This window comes from Protopterus annectens, chromosome 10.part0 (genome assembly GCF_019279795.1).
Source record: "Protopterus annectens isolate FY-2018-M chromosome 10.part0, PAN1.0, whole genome shotgun sequence".
Classification (NCBI taxonomy): Eukaryota; Metazoa; Chordata; order Ceratodontiformes; family Protopteridae; genus Protopterus; species Protopterus annectens.
Genome location: NC_056744.1, coordinates 1,651,766,976 through 1,651,785,966, shown reverse-complemented (window position 1 = coordinate 1,651,785,966; position 18,991 = coordinate 1,651,766,976). Strand labels below are relative to the sequence as shown.

At 39.4% G+C, this 18,991-nt stretch overlaps 1 protein-coding gene across 1 annotated transcript in view; it reads right to left on the bottom strand.

The window, feature by feature from the left end:
• Positions 1 to 18,991, bottom strand: part of LOC122813859 (zinc finger protein 480-like) — a 114,862-nt gene that overhangs the window by 48,747 nt on the left and 47,124 nt on the right. The window contains exon 3 of the mRNA XM_044086398.1: positions 16,326 to 16,664. Within this exon, the coding sequence (XP_043942333.1) occupies positions 16,326 to 16,664 (339 nt within the window). The remainder of the gene's footprint in view (positions 1 to 16,325; positions 16,665 to 18,991) is intronic.

The window sequence follows — 18,991 nt, the reverse complement described above, 5'->3', positions numbered from 1 at the left end:
CAGACAGACAGACACACACACACACACACACACACACACACACACACACACACACACACACACACACACACACACACACACACACCTTCCACTTTCTCTCTTATTCCCTTCTGTTAGCAAATAGTATCCATAACTGATCAATACTGTGTGTTTGTTAATTTAAAATGAGAACACAGCAGCCTACTGATACAAGGTTATCCTGTTTTTCCACCTGAAAAATGGTTAAGAAATGACTTACAGTTTCAGAGCAGTCCTTGGTCAATTCTGATTGTTTCTTAAACACAAACTTGTCTTTTCTTTGGCTCATTAGCAGCAGTACAAAATAACTGCCTGCTCGCACCCTTGTTCTCCCCCTCCCCCTTCCTTGTTTATTAACTTAAGACAATCCCAAAGTTAATAAATATTACCTGTGGCAGGCACCATTTTTAAAACTAATCCACTGTGCTACAGGCCCCATGAGGAGCCTAGTGTCTCTCCAGTAAGTGTATTGCAACTGTAAATGCCTATTTATGTTGAATTGTGTTAGACATTTTACAACTGTATATGTTTATGTTGAATTGTGTTAGACATCTAATATGATTTATGTTTTATTATTGGAAGTTACTATGGCATGGTAGCATTTTGTCTGCACCAAGTTGTTTTTAGTATAATAGTATGGTCTATTAGCATAGCTGCACCTTGTTCACTAATGTTATTCATGTAATTGTGTTGTGTGTAGACAGCTCATACCGGTGTCGAATTATTTCTATATAATTGTGCTGTTACTGGTGGACAGAATTACATTAGAGACCCAGGACAGTTTGCTGCTCACTATATTTTAATCTGTGACTGCATAACTGTCTGAGATTTCTTCTAACTGACATTTTTCCAATTGGCTCAGTATCTGCATATACTAGTAGTTGGATCAAGACATATTTTCCTGTATGCAGTAGCTATTTGCTCAGTTTGTTTTTTGTAATCTTTATAATTTATCTTTACCATCTCAAAGTGCTTACTTCTCTCTGTACTCTTCTTTTCTAGACCTAACACCACTCTTAAGTATTCAACTGCGGTACCACCTTTATCATTCTTATAAGAAAAGCGCAGTCCAGGTCTGAACTGTCTGCAAACAGCTACAGTTAACTTTGAGTATGTGTCTACCTGTTTGAGCCAATATTCATTTTCCCCTGGAGAGCACTCTGCTTTGGCTTGTAAGTCCACCACACACAACACACACACACACACACACACACACACAGTCACAGACACAGACACACACACACCTTCCACTTTCTCTCTTATTCCCTTCTGTTAGCAAATATTATCCATAACTGATCAATACTGTGTGTTTGTTCATTTAAACAGGGACCACAGTAGTCTATGGATACAAGGTTATCCTGTTTTTCCACCTGAGAAATGGTCAAGAAATGACTTACAGTTTCACAGCAGTCCTTGTTCAATTCTGATTGTTTCTTAAACACAAACTTGTCTTTGTTTTGGCTCATTAGCAGCAGTACAAAAGAACTGCCTGCTCACACCCTTGTTCTCCCCTCTCCCCTCTCTGTTTATTACCTTAAGACAATCCCAAAGTTAATAAATATTACCTGTGGCAGGCACCATTTTTAAAACTACAACCACCCTTGTCAATATCATATGTTCATTTATCAGTTAACTCTTGTTACCGGATTGTTTCCAGCCCCCTCATAACAGCAACCAACAGGGTCTCTACCCGCTTTGCTCCCTACCCTGCCCCCTATTCCCTCCCGTCCCCAGTGGTCCCACCTTTATTACACTCACAAACCCCTTACATCTTTCCAATAGCCAACAACAGCACTAACCCAACATTACCTCCTCCATCTTCCCACTACTATCACACCTCCTCAACTAACATGTACAAGCATACCTTACCTATGCTCACTGCATGCACTCTCCTTGCATATCTTACATCCTACCAAAGCTCCACCATTCCCCCACTCAACCACTACCATTGTACTACTACTCACACCACCACTCATGTCTCACCCTCACTCAGCTCCCCTCCCACCAATTCAAGAACCATTCCTATGCACCCCCCACATAGTCTACCAACTATATTACTCAAATATAAAGCATCCCTACAACTTAACATAGTAACCCTCCCACCATACCTATTACCTATAGAGCACAATCATAAAGTTTCCCTTATAAACAAGCACATTCAAAAACTGAGAAAACTAATAACCTCATGCATATCAAAACTAGCCCTAAGTGGAAACATCCACCCCAACCCTGGCCCTACCATCTCCAACCCCAATCCTCACAATCAGACTAAAAACCACAACTTATCCTATATTACAGTCAATAGAAAGCCAAGTGACTTCCTTCTCCTAAGCCTAAATATTAGAAGTATATTCAACAAAGTCCATGAACTCCATGCCACCATAGACTTGTACTCCCCAGATATAGTCATCTTGACAGAAACCTGGCTAAAACCTCACATTACCAGTGAGCAAATACTCCCTACCGGTTACGGCATACTAAGATTAGACCAGCTAAACAAGAAAGGAGGCGGTGTAGCTATAATATTTAAACAGCATCTAAACATCCAGATCTTAAAATCATCAGCTCCACAAATAGGCAATGAAGAAATAATATATACCAACCTCAAAATAAACCAAAACAAAACCATCAACATAATTGGATGCTACTTCCCACCTGGCCAAAACATCCCTCCACTAGAAAACCTCCTCAGCTGGTCTACCCATCATCTCGCCCAGGAAACTATAATTTTAGGTGATTTCAATATTGACTGGCAATCCTGTTCTGGCAACCATCCAACCCATTATGTAAACCTTCATGGCTTCACCCAACTAGTCCAGTTGCCAAACAGGCTAAATAAAAACTCCAGCAAGCACACTACCCTGGGTTGGATACTAGTTAGTAAGAGCCCCCAGTCATATATAACAGGCTGCTTATCAGATAGCCTCAGTGATCACTCCCCAACATTCCTACTCAAAAAATATCTATACCAAGCTAAACCTGTCATCTACCGTCAAATACGTAAAAAATTGAACTTTAACCCACTCACATTCATCTCATCCCTCAAAGAATGTAAGTGGCATCCTCTAAAGCACCTCAGTCTTGATGACGCAGATGAATTTTTTAATACAACCTTTCTGAGCATCCTTAACTACCATGCCCCCATAAGACTTTCCAGAACCAAAGCACAACCCTCCCCATGGCTACAGAAAACCACTAAGTCAGAAATGAAAAACAGGGATAAAAAGCCTGGGAGCACTGGCGCAAAACCAACCCCCCCCCCCCAACTAGACAAATTCCTAGAACTACGCAATACAGTCAAAAAGCTAATAAAAGAGGACAAATTCCAATACTACCAGTCTGCCCTAGACTCCTCCCAACACAGCCCCACACAATTCTGGTCCTCCATAAACTCCATCCTCCACCCAGGTAAAGTCAGTACCCCTCCTCCTACCATCCCTCACTCCTCAGAAAATATTGCTACCTCATTCAACACACACTTCACAGAAACCATACAATCAGTAGCTAAACAACACAGCCACCCTCCCCGCCAATCCACACCTTCAACTAGTAATCTCAGCACTACCTTCTCTTTTTCACCTGTACCTACCTCAAACATAAAAAAACTCTTAACTAAACTTAAGCCCACCAAATTAGCAGCAGACAACCTCCCAAGTGAATACCTACAAATCACAGCTGATGCTCTGGCCTACCCAGTATCCATCTTGATCAACCGATCTCTGTCAGAAAGTTATGTTCCCACACTGTGGAAAGTATCACATATAATTCCCCTCCACAAAGGCAGACCCTCCACAGATCTAACCAATTACCACCCCATAGCTATTCTCTCTCCACTCTCCAAAATACTAGAGAATTGCATACACTCTCAGGTCTCAGACTACCTCCTTACTAACAACCTCCTTTCCAATACTCAGCATGGTTTCCGACCAAACCATAGCACCACCACTGCCTTACTCTCCTTTACTAACACTATCCTTCAGCATAAAAACAATGGCGCTCTCTCCTCAGTTACCTTCCTAGACCTATCTAAGGCATTTGACATTGTCCCACACAAACAACTCATCTCTGTCTTCAATAACCTATCCTTCTCTCAAATCAGTCACCAACTGGTTTCAGAGTTACCTGTCTGACCGCCAACAATCTGTTGTATGGCAGAATGACATATCTCCCCAACTACCTGTCTCCATAGGGGTTCCCCAAGGATCCATCCTTGGACCCCTATTCTTCTCTGTTTTCACCAATAATCTAGCCTCTGCCACCAAACATGGCACACACATACAATATGCAGATGACTCAACCATCATCTGCTCAGCCCAGTCCCTACCCAAACTGCAAAAAGTCACACAGGAAGCCTTTTCCTCTGTTGAAACTTGGTTATCCGATGGCCAATTAGTACTCAACCCAAACAAAACTAAACTACTCATCTTCCAACCCACCAAACATACTCAAAACAAGTCTCACTTTAACATCACAGCAAAAGACAACTCCACTATATACCCAACTGAACACACCAAATTGCTAGGAGTGGAAATAGACAAACTAAAATTTGACATTCACATATCCATGACCATAAAAAAAGTCCACAAAAAACTAGAAGCATTATACAGAAATAAGCAACTTCTCACCAAAGATTTCACTAGCAAATTCCCACCTTATCTCCACCCTGCTTTATGCCTCTCCAATATATACCAACCTAAGGCAATGCGATCTAAACAAGCTAGAGACCTGCTACAACAAAATGGCCAAATTCACCACAGGGGCATCCTACCGTAGTCACCGTCCTCTCACTTGCTGAACTGGGCTGGCTTGAACTCTCTCACCTCCTTCAATGGTATCAACTTTCACTCGCCCACAAACTAGTAAACCATCCACTAAATGTCTCATCCCTCCAGAATCTACTCCAACCCTATTGCACCACCAGACTACTAAGATCCAGCAATAAAAATCACTTGCAGATCACTAAAGCCAATAACTCTGCTGGTGAAGTACTATTCTCTTGCACCATACCCAAATTATGGAACTCCCTCCCACCCATAATTACCTCCGTACCATCATGCACCCACTTCAAAACTTTACTAAAAGCGCACCTAAAAACATGCTGGCTATGCCCTTGCAACTCCCACTCTAATATCACCCTCCCCATCCAACCACTACCCTCTTTCCACTCCACTAACTGCCTTGATTATAGCAAGCTCAGATGCTCATTAGCCTAGTACTTGTTATAAAGCAGGAACTTCTTATTGTAACATTTGTTAATGTCTGTTATGTACTTCACAAATAAAGATTCTAGTTGTCTACTGATGTGCTATGTTCTTCATCTGTAAATATGTTGTAAGTAATTGCTAATTAAATTGTTAATTGCTGTGTAATCCAATGTAACTACTGTCTGTTTATTTTAACTGTGGAGCTTTTCTCCCCGGGCCTCTGCTGAAAATGGACATATGTCCAGTCGGACACTCCCAGTCAACAAATGTAAATAAATAAATAAATAAATATTTTTACACTTTCTCACTTGCTTCTTTTTCCAAATGGTCCAAGGTTTCTTGGTTTATACAGTGTTTTTCCTAAATCTGTTGTATTCATGAACACAAATTATTACTTGAAGCTTCTGACAGTTTTTTGTGCAAGTATCTTTCTTTCCTATAATTTCTTTCGTAATCATTTTGTATATCCTTCATACAGATTTAGTGCCTGTTAATTGAAATTTATTAGCATAATTATGACTAGAAATTAACAGGTCGATACGAAACAGAGCTGAATAAGTAATAAATTTGTTCTAGCATTTTGGTTTAGATATTTATAACAGACAAGCTTTTTAAGGGACTGCTACAGGACACATGAAACATGGCGAGTGCGATATGGTGGTACCAGAATTTGGATCCAAAGGTAATTACAGTAGTAAGTACTGTTGTACAGACACACACATGTTGTTGTTGTGTCTTTCGGCTTTTCCTGGTTAGGGGTCGCCACAGCAGAACTCCGGTTCGCTAATGATTGGCAGTAGATTTTTACTTGCCGAGTTGCCAGCTCTGACACACAACCATCAACGAAGGTACACCCATTCACGCATGTCTCTACACAGAAGACGCTCAAGCTGAGAATCGAACGGGACAACGTCTTACTGTGAGGCGACAATGCTACCGCAGCACCTACAGACACACACATAACTGTTGTTTTTCAGTAAATAAACTGATAAAGTGTGACTGTGTATGTAAGTAACTTATCATGGTGATGCTGCCTCCCCTATGATCTTCTCACACTCCTGGAGTAACTGTGATATCTCTTCATGTTATATTTAGTTCAGTCTTATCTCCATAACAGTCTACTTTTCCAGGGGAAGAGCACTGATTAAGACTTGCCCTGTTATGGTCAGCCAGAAAAACAAAGAAATCCTTCTTGCTTAAACAGCCTGGACAAAAATGACAAGAAGACCAAGTCCCATTACAGTCCAGTAGATAAGGGAGAAGTAAGTCTAGGTACCCACCATGGAGCTAGGATGACCCAATTAGGATATTGTAGATGGAAAAAGGGGAATCTTAAGACTGCAATATGTCCTCCAGCCTGACTTCCAGAGTTTGCATCCTTTCCCCTCATTTTGAATAGGCTGGGACTGCCTCCACTAGCATGTCCACGTCACAGTGATGGAGTAAAGGTGGCAGTTGTATGTGCCATCCTTAGTTCTTTCTTGCTCCCAAAAGAGGCTGAAATTCTACTTCTCTCCAGGGGAAAAAAAAAAGCTACAAACATCATGTCTGGTCTAAGCCAGCTAGGTAAACAAAGAAAACATGTTCTCCTTAGATACCGGATGAAAATAGGGTGAGGGGACAGAGTCGTACTAGTGTACAGTAGGAAGTCTCGGAATTAACCCTGGCCCTAGGATGCTACATAAAGATAGTGGGAATACAGGGACAGAAATAGGATTGCAACAGTTATAGACATTTGCTATCATGGTAAGATACCTATACAGCTGCAATGTGTTCTTCATAATGGTCCCTCTTGCACTCTTAAACAGTAGGAGGATTCATAAAGCTGCCCAAAAAGAAGGACATTGATGAGATACAAAGGAAGGCTGGATAAGCCTCTGCAGAATGGCATGGCAAATCCAACTCTGGTGTCGGATACGATGGCCCTCCCAAAATACCTGCAGAATGTGTGCACAGAAGACTTTACTTCTGCTTCAGGAATGGTCTGAGTATTTATCCCCATAAGGAAAGCTGTAGATATTTCAGTGTACTACTTTACCATGACTGTTTGCACAAAATGCAATACAATGAGCTAGCAATTTTGAGACCGTTTGTTTTTACATTGGTAAGGCTTCTTTCCTTTGTGCAAATCAAACAAAACACTCTGTCCTTCTAAACACCTGTAAACAACAAAAGATGGCAGAATCCTTCCCCCTTTATTTTGAGGGGTAGAGAAAATCAAGCAATTTAATATCCTGACTTAAGGACACTTCTGTCAGAAGTTTTGGCATGAACAGTGTCAGTACACAAAGTAACACAGTCTTTGTGAAGTGTAAGATAGGTTCTTTGTACACACTGAAATTTTCCTTGCTGAAGTATTGGTAATGAGGAGGTATTGTTTGGGTGATGAACTTTAGCGGTACAGTTGCTTTGGGCTCAACAGATGGTGCTTAATTTCACTAGCACAAATGTCTACTCCCAGGTTAGTACCAACTCATTTCTAGGGGCTGGAGGAGGAAGAAGATGCTTTTCAGCTCCTATTGGACTGGAGCCTGCATGCTAAAGTAGGTTCAAAGGATCAGTCTGGAATGGATAATAAATGTACCTGCAGTGAAACATAAGGCAGTCCACATGTAAATAATGTCAACAAGTTCTGTAGAACTAAGGGTGTGTCTGCCAGTTTTGGAAACTGTTTCCTTGTTTGGTACTAAAGGGAAACATTTTGCATTTAGTTATGTAAAATTTCCTGATGCTTGGCCTCCCCGCATGATGATAAGCACATCCTCTGAGTAAGAAGGCCAATGGGAAGTAAAGTCATACACACTTCATGCAGTGAGCCTGACACTGGGTAGGTTTAGGTGTACACCAAGGATGGTAGCTTGAGGTGTATCAAGAACCAGAAGTGTACAGTAGGTAGGTTTAGGTATATCAGGGACTCCTTCACCTGCATCAAGAGGATGCCAATGTGAAGCAGCAGGAACAAAACTTCCATTACAATTTCAAAAGAAGGGGGATCCACAACTGCTTCCCACCCCTTCCCTTATTTTTCTGAATTACACTGGGGAACAAGGCTATAAAAGGGAATTTATACAGAAAACAGACATGCTCATTCCAATAGATGGCATTCACTGCCCATGCCTATCTGTGTGGTGCTCTGGAGTAGAACTTCAACCATTTGTTGGTCAGAAAGGCAAAAAACGGTCTCTGGTACATCATCTGTTTGTGTGGTCCACTTCTGTTAAAATCCATCTCATGCAGATTTGGGTCAGGGAATTCTCCTGGCTAGGGATATAGAAAGCCCACAAGATTATCTGTGCTTTCAGGACTTCCTCTAATGCTTATGCTTCTTGCCTGTAATTGGTTAATAGTATGTATTCCCTGTTTTTATGTAGCACAGCACTGCCTTATGTGCGGAGTCTACATGTCCTCCCTGTGTTCATGTGGGATTCTTCCCACATTCCAAAGACACGCAATAAGTGGACTGCACACACTAAACTGACCATAGGTGTGAGTGCCTGCAACTGTGTGGTGTGGAAGAACTACTGCAGCAGGGCTAGCCAGCCAGCAGTGTAAACACCTTGGCTCTAGGTGATTGTCACTGTTGAAGTGACACCCCAAACCCATGCACAAAAATGGGAAAAAGGGGGTGTGGATGGATGGATCACTGTATTGTTTTCTTTTATCACATTCAGTACTCATGGCATCAAAAGAAGCTTGAAATCTTTGAGTGCCAGGATGACTGCCATAAATTTTAGATTTATGTGCCTTTTCCTCTCTTTGGGGCACCACATGCCCTGCACTCAGAGGGCTACTCTGTGATCTCCCAGCCTAGATAAGAGGCACTCATAGTTAAAAATCTAATTTCAAGAAGGATGCTTCAAGGACATCCCCTACGTTTTGACAGTCGGGGAATCCACCATTCTGGCTACCTTATACAAGAATTACTAGGGTGGCACACTTAAGACATTGTTTGGTTACTGACACGTATTCCTCACTGAAACACAGTAGCCCTCTCATAAATAGTCTTGCTAGTAGCACCATTAAAATGCTGGGAACCATGTAGCCTAAAATTCGTAATAATTTATATGGCATGTCCCTTTATTTAGCAGCTTGTGTAGAAAGTAGGGACCTTCTCCAGGGGAAAGAAAGCTTCTAGTTTGTGTAGTATTCATGAGAGCTCCAAAAATACCAGTAACCTGGCTGGTGTAAGTCCAGAATCTGGAAAATTTAATCAGAAATCCAGCCTTTGGAAACAATACAGGTTATAACTCACTGCCCTCTACAGCTTCACTGGGGTTTGAACTGGGAACACGGTGGTAATTCCATTACGGATATGTATGAACATTCCTGGCCCTGTCAAAAGCAATTACACTTTTGGGTTGGGGAATACCTTGCATGTTTGAGATGGCTGGAAACTGCAGTACGTAACTGGGTTCCAGTCATTTTATTAACAGCAGTTTAGGCAAATGTAAAAATATCAAAGAATGCTCACTGAAACGGCTTCCACTGAGAGTGGACTCATCCTCTTTCTTAACTATTGTGTGCCCCAGGAGTTGTTATATAAAGTTCTGGGGTATGGGGTATGCCTCCCACCCACCCGAAGGAATGGAAGAGCTTTCTCCCTTCCAGAAAATTAAGTTTTTTTTTTTTGTTTTTTTTTTTTTTTTACATTTGGTGAAACTGCTGTTGGTGACAACATGAATCCTTTATAATCCCTACATACAATTTGTAAAACCCATGTGTCCTTTGTAATGCCTAGTCAGTTTTGTTTGAAGAGGGCCAATCAACCACCAATCCCTACATGTTGTTGAAGGAGTGGGAATTTTATGGACCAATATGTGAGCGTCCTTTTTTTTTTTTTTTTTGGTGGGGGGAGGGATAAAGAAGACTGTGATAGTCACATTTGCTCCCTGTTGAGCATTTGTAAGGGGCTTCCAGATATACCTTTGCTTTCTGGCTGCCACTTCTATTTTGGGTACCTTTCTTACCTTCCGTCCATTTCTTTTTTTTTTGTCCCAGTACTGTTTTACTGGATAACTGCTGCTATAATTGGAAATAAGAAGGTGACCCCATTTTTTCCCATTTGCCTTCATTTTTTAAAGATACTGCATGAGATGGGGATCCAAAAGGCAAGTCCTTGACCAAATATACATTCAGGATTTGCACTTGAACATCCACGGGACGGGACTACAGCTGTGGACAGGAATGTGTCTTTATGAAAGACAAGGTAGCAGCAGCCCTAGGTACTGCATCCACAGCATCATGTCCACTGTCCACCTGCACAGCAATCTGCACCTGGCTCACTAATGCACCCTTCAGAGTTTTACCCATAACTCCCCACAAGCACTATGTGGATACATGACCATGTAGATCTGACAGTTCATCCCTATTTAAGCATAACCCTTCTTCCCAATATGGTCCAGAATTCTACTTTCATAATCACTGTCAAAAGGGTTACACCCAGGTCCAGTTTAGCTGCTGTAGTAGTATCTTGGGACACTATATCTGGATCTGCAACTAGATTTTTGTAAAGAAACCTGCATGAATCCTGTATTCTGTAGAAACAGTTAAACCTTTAGGGTGTTGGAATTTGACAGCTCAACACCAAGGACTCTACCACAAAGGAATGGTTAGACCATTCAGAACTATAATCTGCTGTTTGAATATTCAAGCAAAGTTCAGTACCTTTTACTCTCTGCAGTTTTTGCTGCAATGAGTGCATTGCTACTATTTAATTAATGCTGTAGTTTCCATCGGTGAATACAAGAGATTTAAACTCTAAGGTTAAAGGAGAGGACTCAAAACTGGTTTAAAAGAATAAAAGTCGACAATCTGTGCAGAGAAACTACAAAAACTACCACAGTAGAACAGAATGTTCCCTTTGGAATAGCACCAGTTCATGCACCATTAACTACAATACAATGGCAGGAGTGGCTATTTTTGTTACACCATCCTTGGAGTGCAAGTTTGTTGAATCTAAGTTGGTTCTTAAAGGGAAAAACATCAGTGTCAACCTTTAACATCCTCCACATACGTTTACAGTTGGAGATATTAAGGATTTAATGAAGATCACACTTAACTAGTTAAAGAAATATTTTACTCTCTAGATAAAAGAAGCAAAAAAAAAAAGGACCTCAAAGCCTCATTGTGGGAGATCACATTATGGTCTTCAATTTATTCCTTAACCACTGTACGACCATGGCTGAAAAAAAGACATATCACAACTCAAGACGTTAAACAGGTACATGGCAGAAATGGGATACCTGAAGAATTCTACTGTGGTACGAGGATGGTTATACCTCACATTTGTCCTCAGGCAGAAAATGGAGGAATGATGGGGAAGAAACGGGTAACCGGGAAAATGTGTTTTAGGAGTATAATCAGTTGGCAGATTTTAAATTTCCATAGTTCTTTGTATGAAATATTTGATGAGCAAATGCAATGTAACTAAGGATGTATTTTTTAAGCTAGAACACAGAGTTTGAATTTCCCTAGACATAGTAAAGCCCTATTAAGTTTAATTCTGGTGGCTGCCAAAAAAGCAATTACTTGAAAACTGGAATCAAAGTCTAAACCAACCGTTATCTGAAATACTTAATATTATAAAAGAGATACATGAACTGGAAGAGGGATCACTATAAAAAAAAAAAAAAAGGTAGGAGCAAACTGCACAGAAATAAATGGAAATTATGGGAACAATACATGCATATTCACGTTCAACAGAAGGAATGAGTGAGGTTTAAGGGAAGGTAGGAATTATGCAATTTTTGTGACGCTGGACTGATGATAGTTATAAAGAAAAGATGTGTGATGTATAATGTTTGTAAATGGAAAAAAAAATGTTAATACAGTTTATTTTCTGTTAATGTATGTTTCCCTGTCTTAAGTTATAGTTCAATAAAGATGTCTAAAAAAAGAACATTATACCTCTATTAGAACCATCCGGTAATATTTCAAGCATGCTAGTCCGTGTTGGTGGCAGAAATCATTTTGTTACAAGGTAGAATTTTTCCTTGTGCCTTTTAATTACCACAAGGAAGTCTTTCACAAACTGAGTCCTGACAATAAGGATTATTCTCCTATGGAAAATTCTTGGAAAACTGGAGATCATAAAAAAGATCAGAGAAAGGTTTAAACCTTTACTTATCTGAGCTTTTTATGCAGTTTTCCTCTAAGGCTAAGATGGGAAACTCTCAAGCTAAACTTTGCAGCCTATGTGCATAGGCTAAGACATGGGTAACAGGTGAACCAGATTCCCATCTATAGAAACTGGAAATAGCAGCAGATTAACCTTGGCTGTAACCGCAGCATGTCCAGAGAGCCCAATACATTGAAAAAACATAAGATGACCTACTTCCAGCTTAATATGTCCCTATCACAAAAGACTCAGTTTTATCTAAAGTATGGCTGTCTGCAAAGGTGAGCACGACACGATAATTGCAGAAGAGTACTTAATACTAAGTTAGATCTGGATATTCACTATGGTGACTTGTCAGATGAAACAGCAGCATCCCTTACCTAAACAAAGGATATAGGTCAGGAATGCATTGTTTTACAATGCCTTACATGAAGGGCGACATGAACTAATGACCTTAGGCTAAGCCAAATTATCAAATTCTTGAAAAAGGCAGACCTATCCAGACTCTTAGGAGAGCAAACAGATTCATTAACTTCTCCTATAAGTGAAAAAGTAGTCCAAATTTACATTTCAAAAACTTGGGGGAAACTCGCCGGACTTGATAACTTGAATACTGAAGTATACAAAGCCATACAGATACACCAGTAACCCCTTTGTTGAAACTATTCAATTCTTTCAGAAGGAAGTAGTAATTCAGGGCTCATCTTCCCTTAATATTATAACACTACTTCCAAATCCCAACTAAGACATGTCTAGAAAGTCCAAAACTACAAACCAGTACCTTTCTGTGATATTCTGCCATGAATAATTCCCCTAATCAGTGGGAATTTGTGGTAGATAGTGGTGTACATATGATCAGTGCTTGATCTAACGAACATGCAGAGACTACAGAGTATATTGCACCCCACCACTTCCAAACTCCTTGATTCTGAGAAGACACTCGACACCATTAACTAGCAGTATGTTCGGCACGTTTTCCAATACATGGGATTCCCCTCCTCCATTGTGCAGGCTATATGGGTATAATATGCATCCCCAAGGGCTCAAATGCTGGTGAACTGCCCAGTCTCTACCTTTAAGTTAAACAGGGGCACAAGAAAAGGGTGCCTAGGGTCCCAAACACTTTCTTCTAGCAAATGAACTCTGGACAGACTTTTAAATAAGAATACACAGTGTTGATTGCAAAGTTCAAACACAGAACCCCGCACAGAACATCTGTATTCTGCTTTTTCATTTAGGAAGCTATGCTAGCATATCAGAACTAAATTTAAATTTACACGTCAGAAATATTTGCTGAAAACCTAGCAGTATTAGCTTTGTAAAAAGGCTGACATAAAACTTGCGCTTAAGTGGGGAAAAAATCCCTTTAAGCACATGAATATCTACATATGTGCTAACATAATAAGTATGTTGGATTTGAACTTGAAGTGTATACAGGATGAATCATTTATTTTGGTGAATCCATGGTAAAGACTGCAGCTGTCTCTGTTTGGAAGAGTACCTACCTAGTCATCAAACTGTTACAGGTTCCTTTGCTGTCTTATGTCTTTAGGCAGACACCTAATATTTTCAATAATATTCATTTGGCTAGGGTCTTTGACTTAGCTTCTCAACTTATAAAGGATGCCAAGAAGCAGTAACTACAAAAGCCTGCAAAGCTCACTCATCTTCATCTCTTGGTTACAGACTCTAAGATTGGGGATTGTATGCTGTTGATTTTACCATTCTCAGTTAAAGGACAAACCCTTCCCAATATGGGTGAAGACAGAAGATAGGTTTCTTAAAAGAGAACCACACCCACAAACTCAAAAAACATGTTTATTGAACCACACCCACAAACTCAAAAAACATGTTTACTTCATCATGGTTTGGTGTTTCCTACATTTTAACACCACTCTGGGACTATTTACAGGTTTTTAAATAATTTTTATATGTAATTTCTGAGTCTGACCACATGGGATCTGGCATATTGAAGTAATTCTGATTGTTTAGTTGGCTTGTAGGTATACCACAATGCAGTGTTTGTCTGTAAAAAAATTACATCACGCAGGCCTCTCTCTTTCTAAAGCTCCTGTCACTGCATTGATTTTAAATGCATGTACTGCTGACGTTCAGTAAGTTTTAAGTAACATTCCATGCCATTCAATGACTACTTAAAGCACAAACAGTGCAAATGCCACAGAACAGACTTTCAAAGTACTTTTTACTGCTGCTTTTTTTAGAATGGCTAAACTGCATTCTTTTGTGAAGCCTGAACTGTACCACTTTGATTCATCTCCCATCCCCTTCACGCCTAACTTCCCTAGCTGTCAAAGTGCTGAGGGTAATTTGAGCTGCTACCTGCTGTGACTGACAGCTCACAGCAGGAGACTTGACTCATGTATTGTTTCCTTGTTCTAGCCTTTACTTTCTGTATGGGTAGGGGAAGGACCAGGGAGCTATGACATCACAGCATGGGCGAGTTTTTAGGACAGTCGTGGTGATGTCAGTTTGGGGAGGGAATTGGCCAGAAAACTACCTGTATTCATTACCTTCATGACATCAATGAACTGGAGACTGCAGCAAGCTTTTCCAGGGCAGGATAAAAAGCTTTCTGAAAATCAGACCACCACAGTACAGTAAGGTACTGTTCTAGTGGAGAGAAACAGGTGATTTAAAATATTTTAAATGCTGTATTGTTGCTTATTCATAGCAGGACAGTAAATAGAGAGAAAGAGGACAGAGAAGTTGAGCATTTAATAACAGAATCCCACTGTTATTCTTTAATGCTGACTCTCCCTGGGTTACTGCTTGGTTCAGGAAATAATTGCCTCATGGAAAGTACTGGTACTGTCACTAATAGAGATTGATAAAACCTTGTCTAAACTTTATTTATGGCTGAGGAATCCCAAATGAAAACATACTATACTAAATGCTATGCCAATAATGACAAAAAGTTTTCCATGGTATGACCAGACCTCTCAGTTGTCACTATTTTGAAGCAATAGTCCTATTTTTGGGCCCACTTTATCCCAGCACATGATGTACCTACTTTTGGATGCATGTCCCTCTTTTCATGCTTGATTTACCCCTTCACACATACTTCGAATCTCCCCAGTCAGACATGACTTTTGACACTATCTAATGCGCAGAAAACCACACTACAGGACCAACATACTAGCAGCACAGATAATTTAAAGAAAGAGAACACACAGCTTGCATCTCTTTTTTCAGAAACAGAAAATTGCCTTGTGTGGTAGAAATTTGCAATACAGATTTTCTACTGTCTCTCTGATAATGCTTTTTAATGCATTTCTGAATATCATGCCACATTTGTACTGGAAGCAGGAAGGATACTTGGTATTCATATCTTATGCTAATTAGATGTCCATTCTTTTCAAGGGTCTTTATGTCTATTTTCAACGTCTGCAGGTTAAGCGGTATGGTTATGTCTCTTTACCCAGAGTTAAATACACTGGTTCCCAAGTCACTACAACCTCAGAGTTATGTTAAATTAGGGGGAATGAGGGGACAGAATCTCAAAAATGAATGATTTGGGGAGGCCCTATATGTGGTGTTTTTTTCCAAAGGCATTAACTCTTTCAAAGTTTTTATTGTGCAAAATCACATAACATTGGCACGTACTTTACCTCACTGGTGTTAAACATTATCTAATAAATCGCTGACAAATACATTACATTTTGAAGTTGTTGCAGTATACCATAATAAAACATACTTTATGTTAATTGGAAGAATTCATGGAAGGATTCATAAATGGATGGCAAATTTATTTATATGTGCAATAGTTTTTCATACATCCAAAGAGAATGAAATAAAAAATGTGAATCATTATTTCAAAATTATGCAAGTTACTTTGCAAAATTTACTGTGGTGATATGGTACTCTTATCAAAAATGTCTTCATCTCACTTGTCACCCATCCTTTCACTAGCCAAAAACAAACAAACAAACAAAATGTGCAAAATAAGGAATGAAAGACAGGCTTACCATAAGTAAACGAACAGGTTTAAGTTGCCTGATCTCCAAACGATTATCGGATAATGTCTTGTTAGTGGGTGTAATATCAGCTTTAATGGGTACATGTGTGTCTTTGTCTTTCAGAACGTCTGCCTCTTTATTCTTGAGATCAGAATCAGCATTGGACACTACCAAACAGGAGGATAAAATATCACATTCAGTGCATTCAAGATCATCTTCCATTTCTTTCAGAACGTTTGATGCTTCATTCTTAAGCTGCTGGATGAGTTTTTGCTCCTTCTCTTGCAGAAAGTCGTGCAGTTTTGCAAATTCTTGTGAAATGTATTGTTTCAAACAAAACACATCTTCCTGGAAAACAATGAATACATAAAGAGGTGAGATAAATTCAAGTATATGAAAATATCATCTGTATCCAAGCATTTTCCTTATAAAACAAAATAAGTACAGGCCAGCCCACTAACGCAGAATTAAGGCATCTGTCTGTGGCACTGGTGACCTGGTAATGGAATCAAGACAGAACCCAACAGTATGGCTGGCTAAGAGAGAAAGACAATCAGCAGCCAAAGTTGCTCTGTGGAGGAGTAGGAGGGGGATATATACTCAATACAAAGACAACTTTTAGCATGTACAAGTTATTTACATGAAGATACTAAAGGCATAACATACACAAACTCATATTTAATCATTAAATCAAAATAAAGGAAGACTTGGTTTCACAAACACACGAATAAATAAACAGCATCTTCAAAATAAAGTTCAAAGTTTAGCACTTCATGGAAAATTCAATCAGAACATATACAGGCCTCTTTCTAAGGCCCACCTTCAAGCTCAGGTATTCCACAATATATTTCCATTCTCACCCCACAAAAATCTCTAGGCCTTTCTCCAAGGTCTCACTTTTAATTCCACAAATTAATCACAGTTTATAAAAGAAGCTCCACAGACTATCCATGGTTCCAGTATCACACTGCCCTTCCACGGAGGAGCGCTCTCATTCAATTTTTCCTTCCAGACTGCTTTGTTTTATAATGAAGTGCAGCCCCTGTGACTAATCATTATACACTGGCTACATATTTAAAGAAGCATACGTATTTTAACACATTTTCCATTAAGATAGTACAAAAATCACAAGAATTTAATAATAATGTTACAGTTTTACAGTATCACAAACCACAGGTGCAATGAGCACCCCTTTCTCAACACAAAATGAGGCGATTTGGACTCCTCATGATGGGTAGTCTGTCTTTTACAACATGGTAATTCAGTTGTGGGGCACAATATATTCTCTACCAGATAACACTTTTCTACTACATCTCCCATGAGTCATTCCTAAATGTTTTCCTGTTACTGCTCTTTTTCTTGGTTCTGGTATTTTGAATGAAGTACCACCTGACCTTCTGAGCAAGATTTCAAGTAAATTGAATTAATGCTGAAAAGCATCTCTATGAACTTGCTCTTACTACAACAGAAATTTCTATTTTATTTCATCCTTTATCATAGGTGTCACCCCTTTTATCTCATACTGTAACTCTGCCTGTACCTTAACAACAACATCTCTCTTTTACTAGATGTTATGCTATGGATGTTGCCCCTTTTAACTCATTGTGTAAGTTATTTATGTCATACCTAAATAGGCCTTTATCAAACAGGATACCAAAATATAGAAAAAGAAAAATCACACCGGAGACACTGGTAAAGATATCCACTCTTTACTGGTGATTCAAGTACCTCGGCTTACCCAAGCCTTCAAAGGAATAACTTCACCATCAAAGATGTCAAATTATATAAGACACTCAATTAACAAATACAAACTGAATTACCAAATACACATTAGAATTGAATTACCACTCAAATATGGTTTCCCAAAATTTACCACAGACTGAAGCTTGTGAAATTAACATTTGCATACCTACGCTAATGTGCAAAATTCGCCACTTAATGAAACCAACATATAAAATTACACTTCTGTAAAAATTCATATAATATTAAATAATTAATATATTATTTACTCATAAACATTCATTTAATGTGGTGTATTTACAACTTATGACGATGCACAATTGTTGAACTCAAATCAAACATTTAAATATAATTCAATAGTTATACCATTGGGCCACATTGCATCAACATTGAGGATATATCTAGTCTCTATTCTCAGCAGCTCCCTCACTAGATCAAAACCTGGTTGCTCTGATCCCTTGGCTAGCACACTGAAAATTAAACTATCCATAGAACCCCCATGCTTGGTATAAAAGTGAAGAGCTACTGACTGTGTAAACACAAATGCTTTTCTTTCAGACTCATCTACAACAGCCACAGGATAGCCTCGTATTAACAACTTTTGTCTGACTTTGGCAAATTCTCCCTTTATCTGTGATTTGTCAAATGTATTGTTGGCAAAACGTTTAAATTCACCATGGGGAAGTGCTCTCAACAAATGAGTAGGGTGCATACTGTCAGCAAAAAGAAAATTATTCACTGCAGTTACCTTCATAATTGGTCTATAAGAGATCCTGTGTCTTTCATCCACCAAATATTCTACATCCAGAAACTGTATTACTTCCCTATGTGTTTTAAAAGTAAATTCAAGGCCATACACATTTTGATACAACTCGTCTACAAAAACACCAAAACCTCTTTCCTCCCCTCAACAGATAAACACTAAATCATCTATG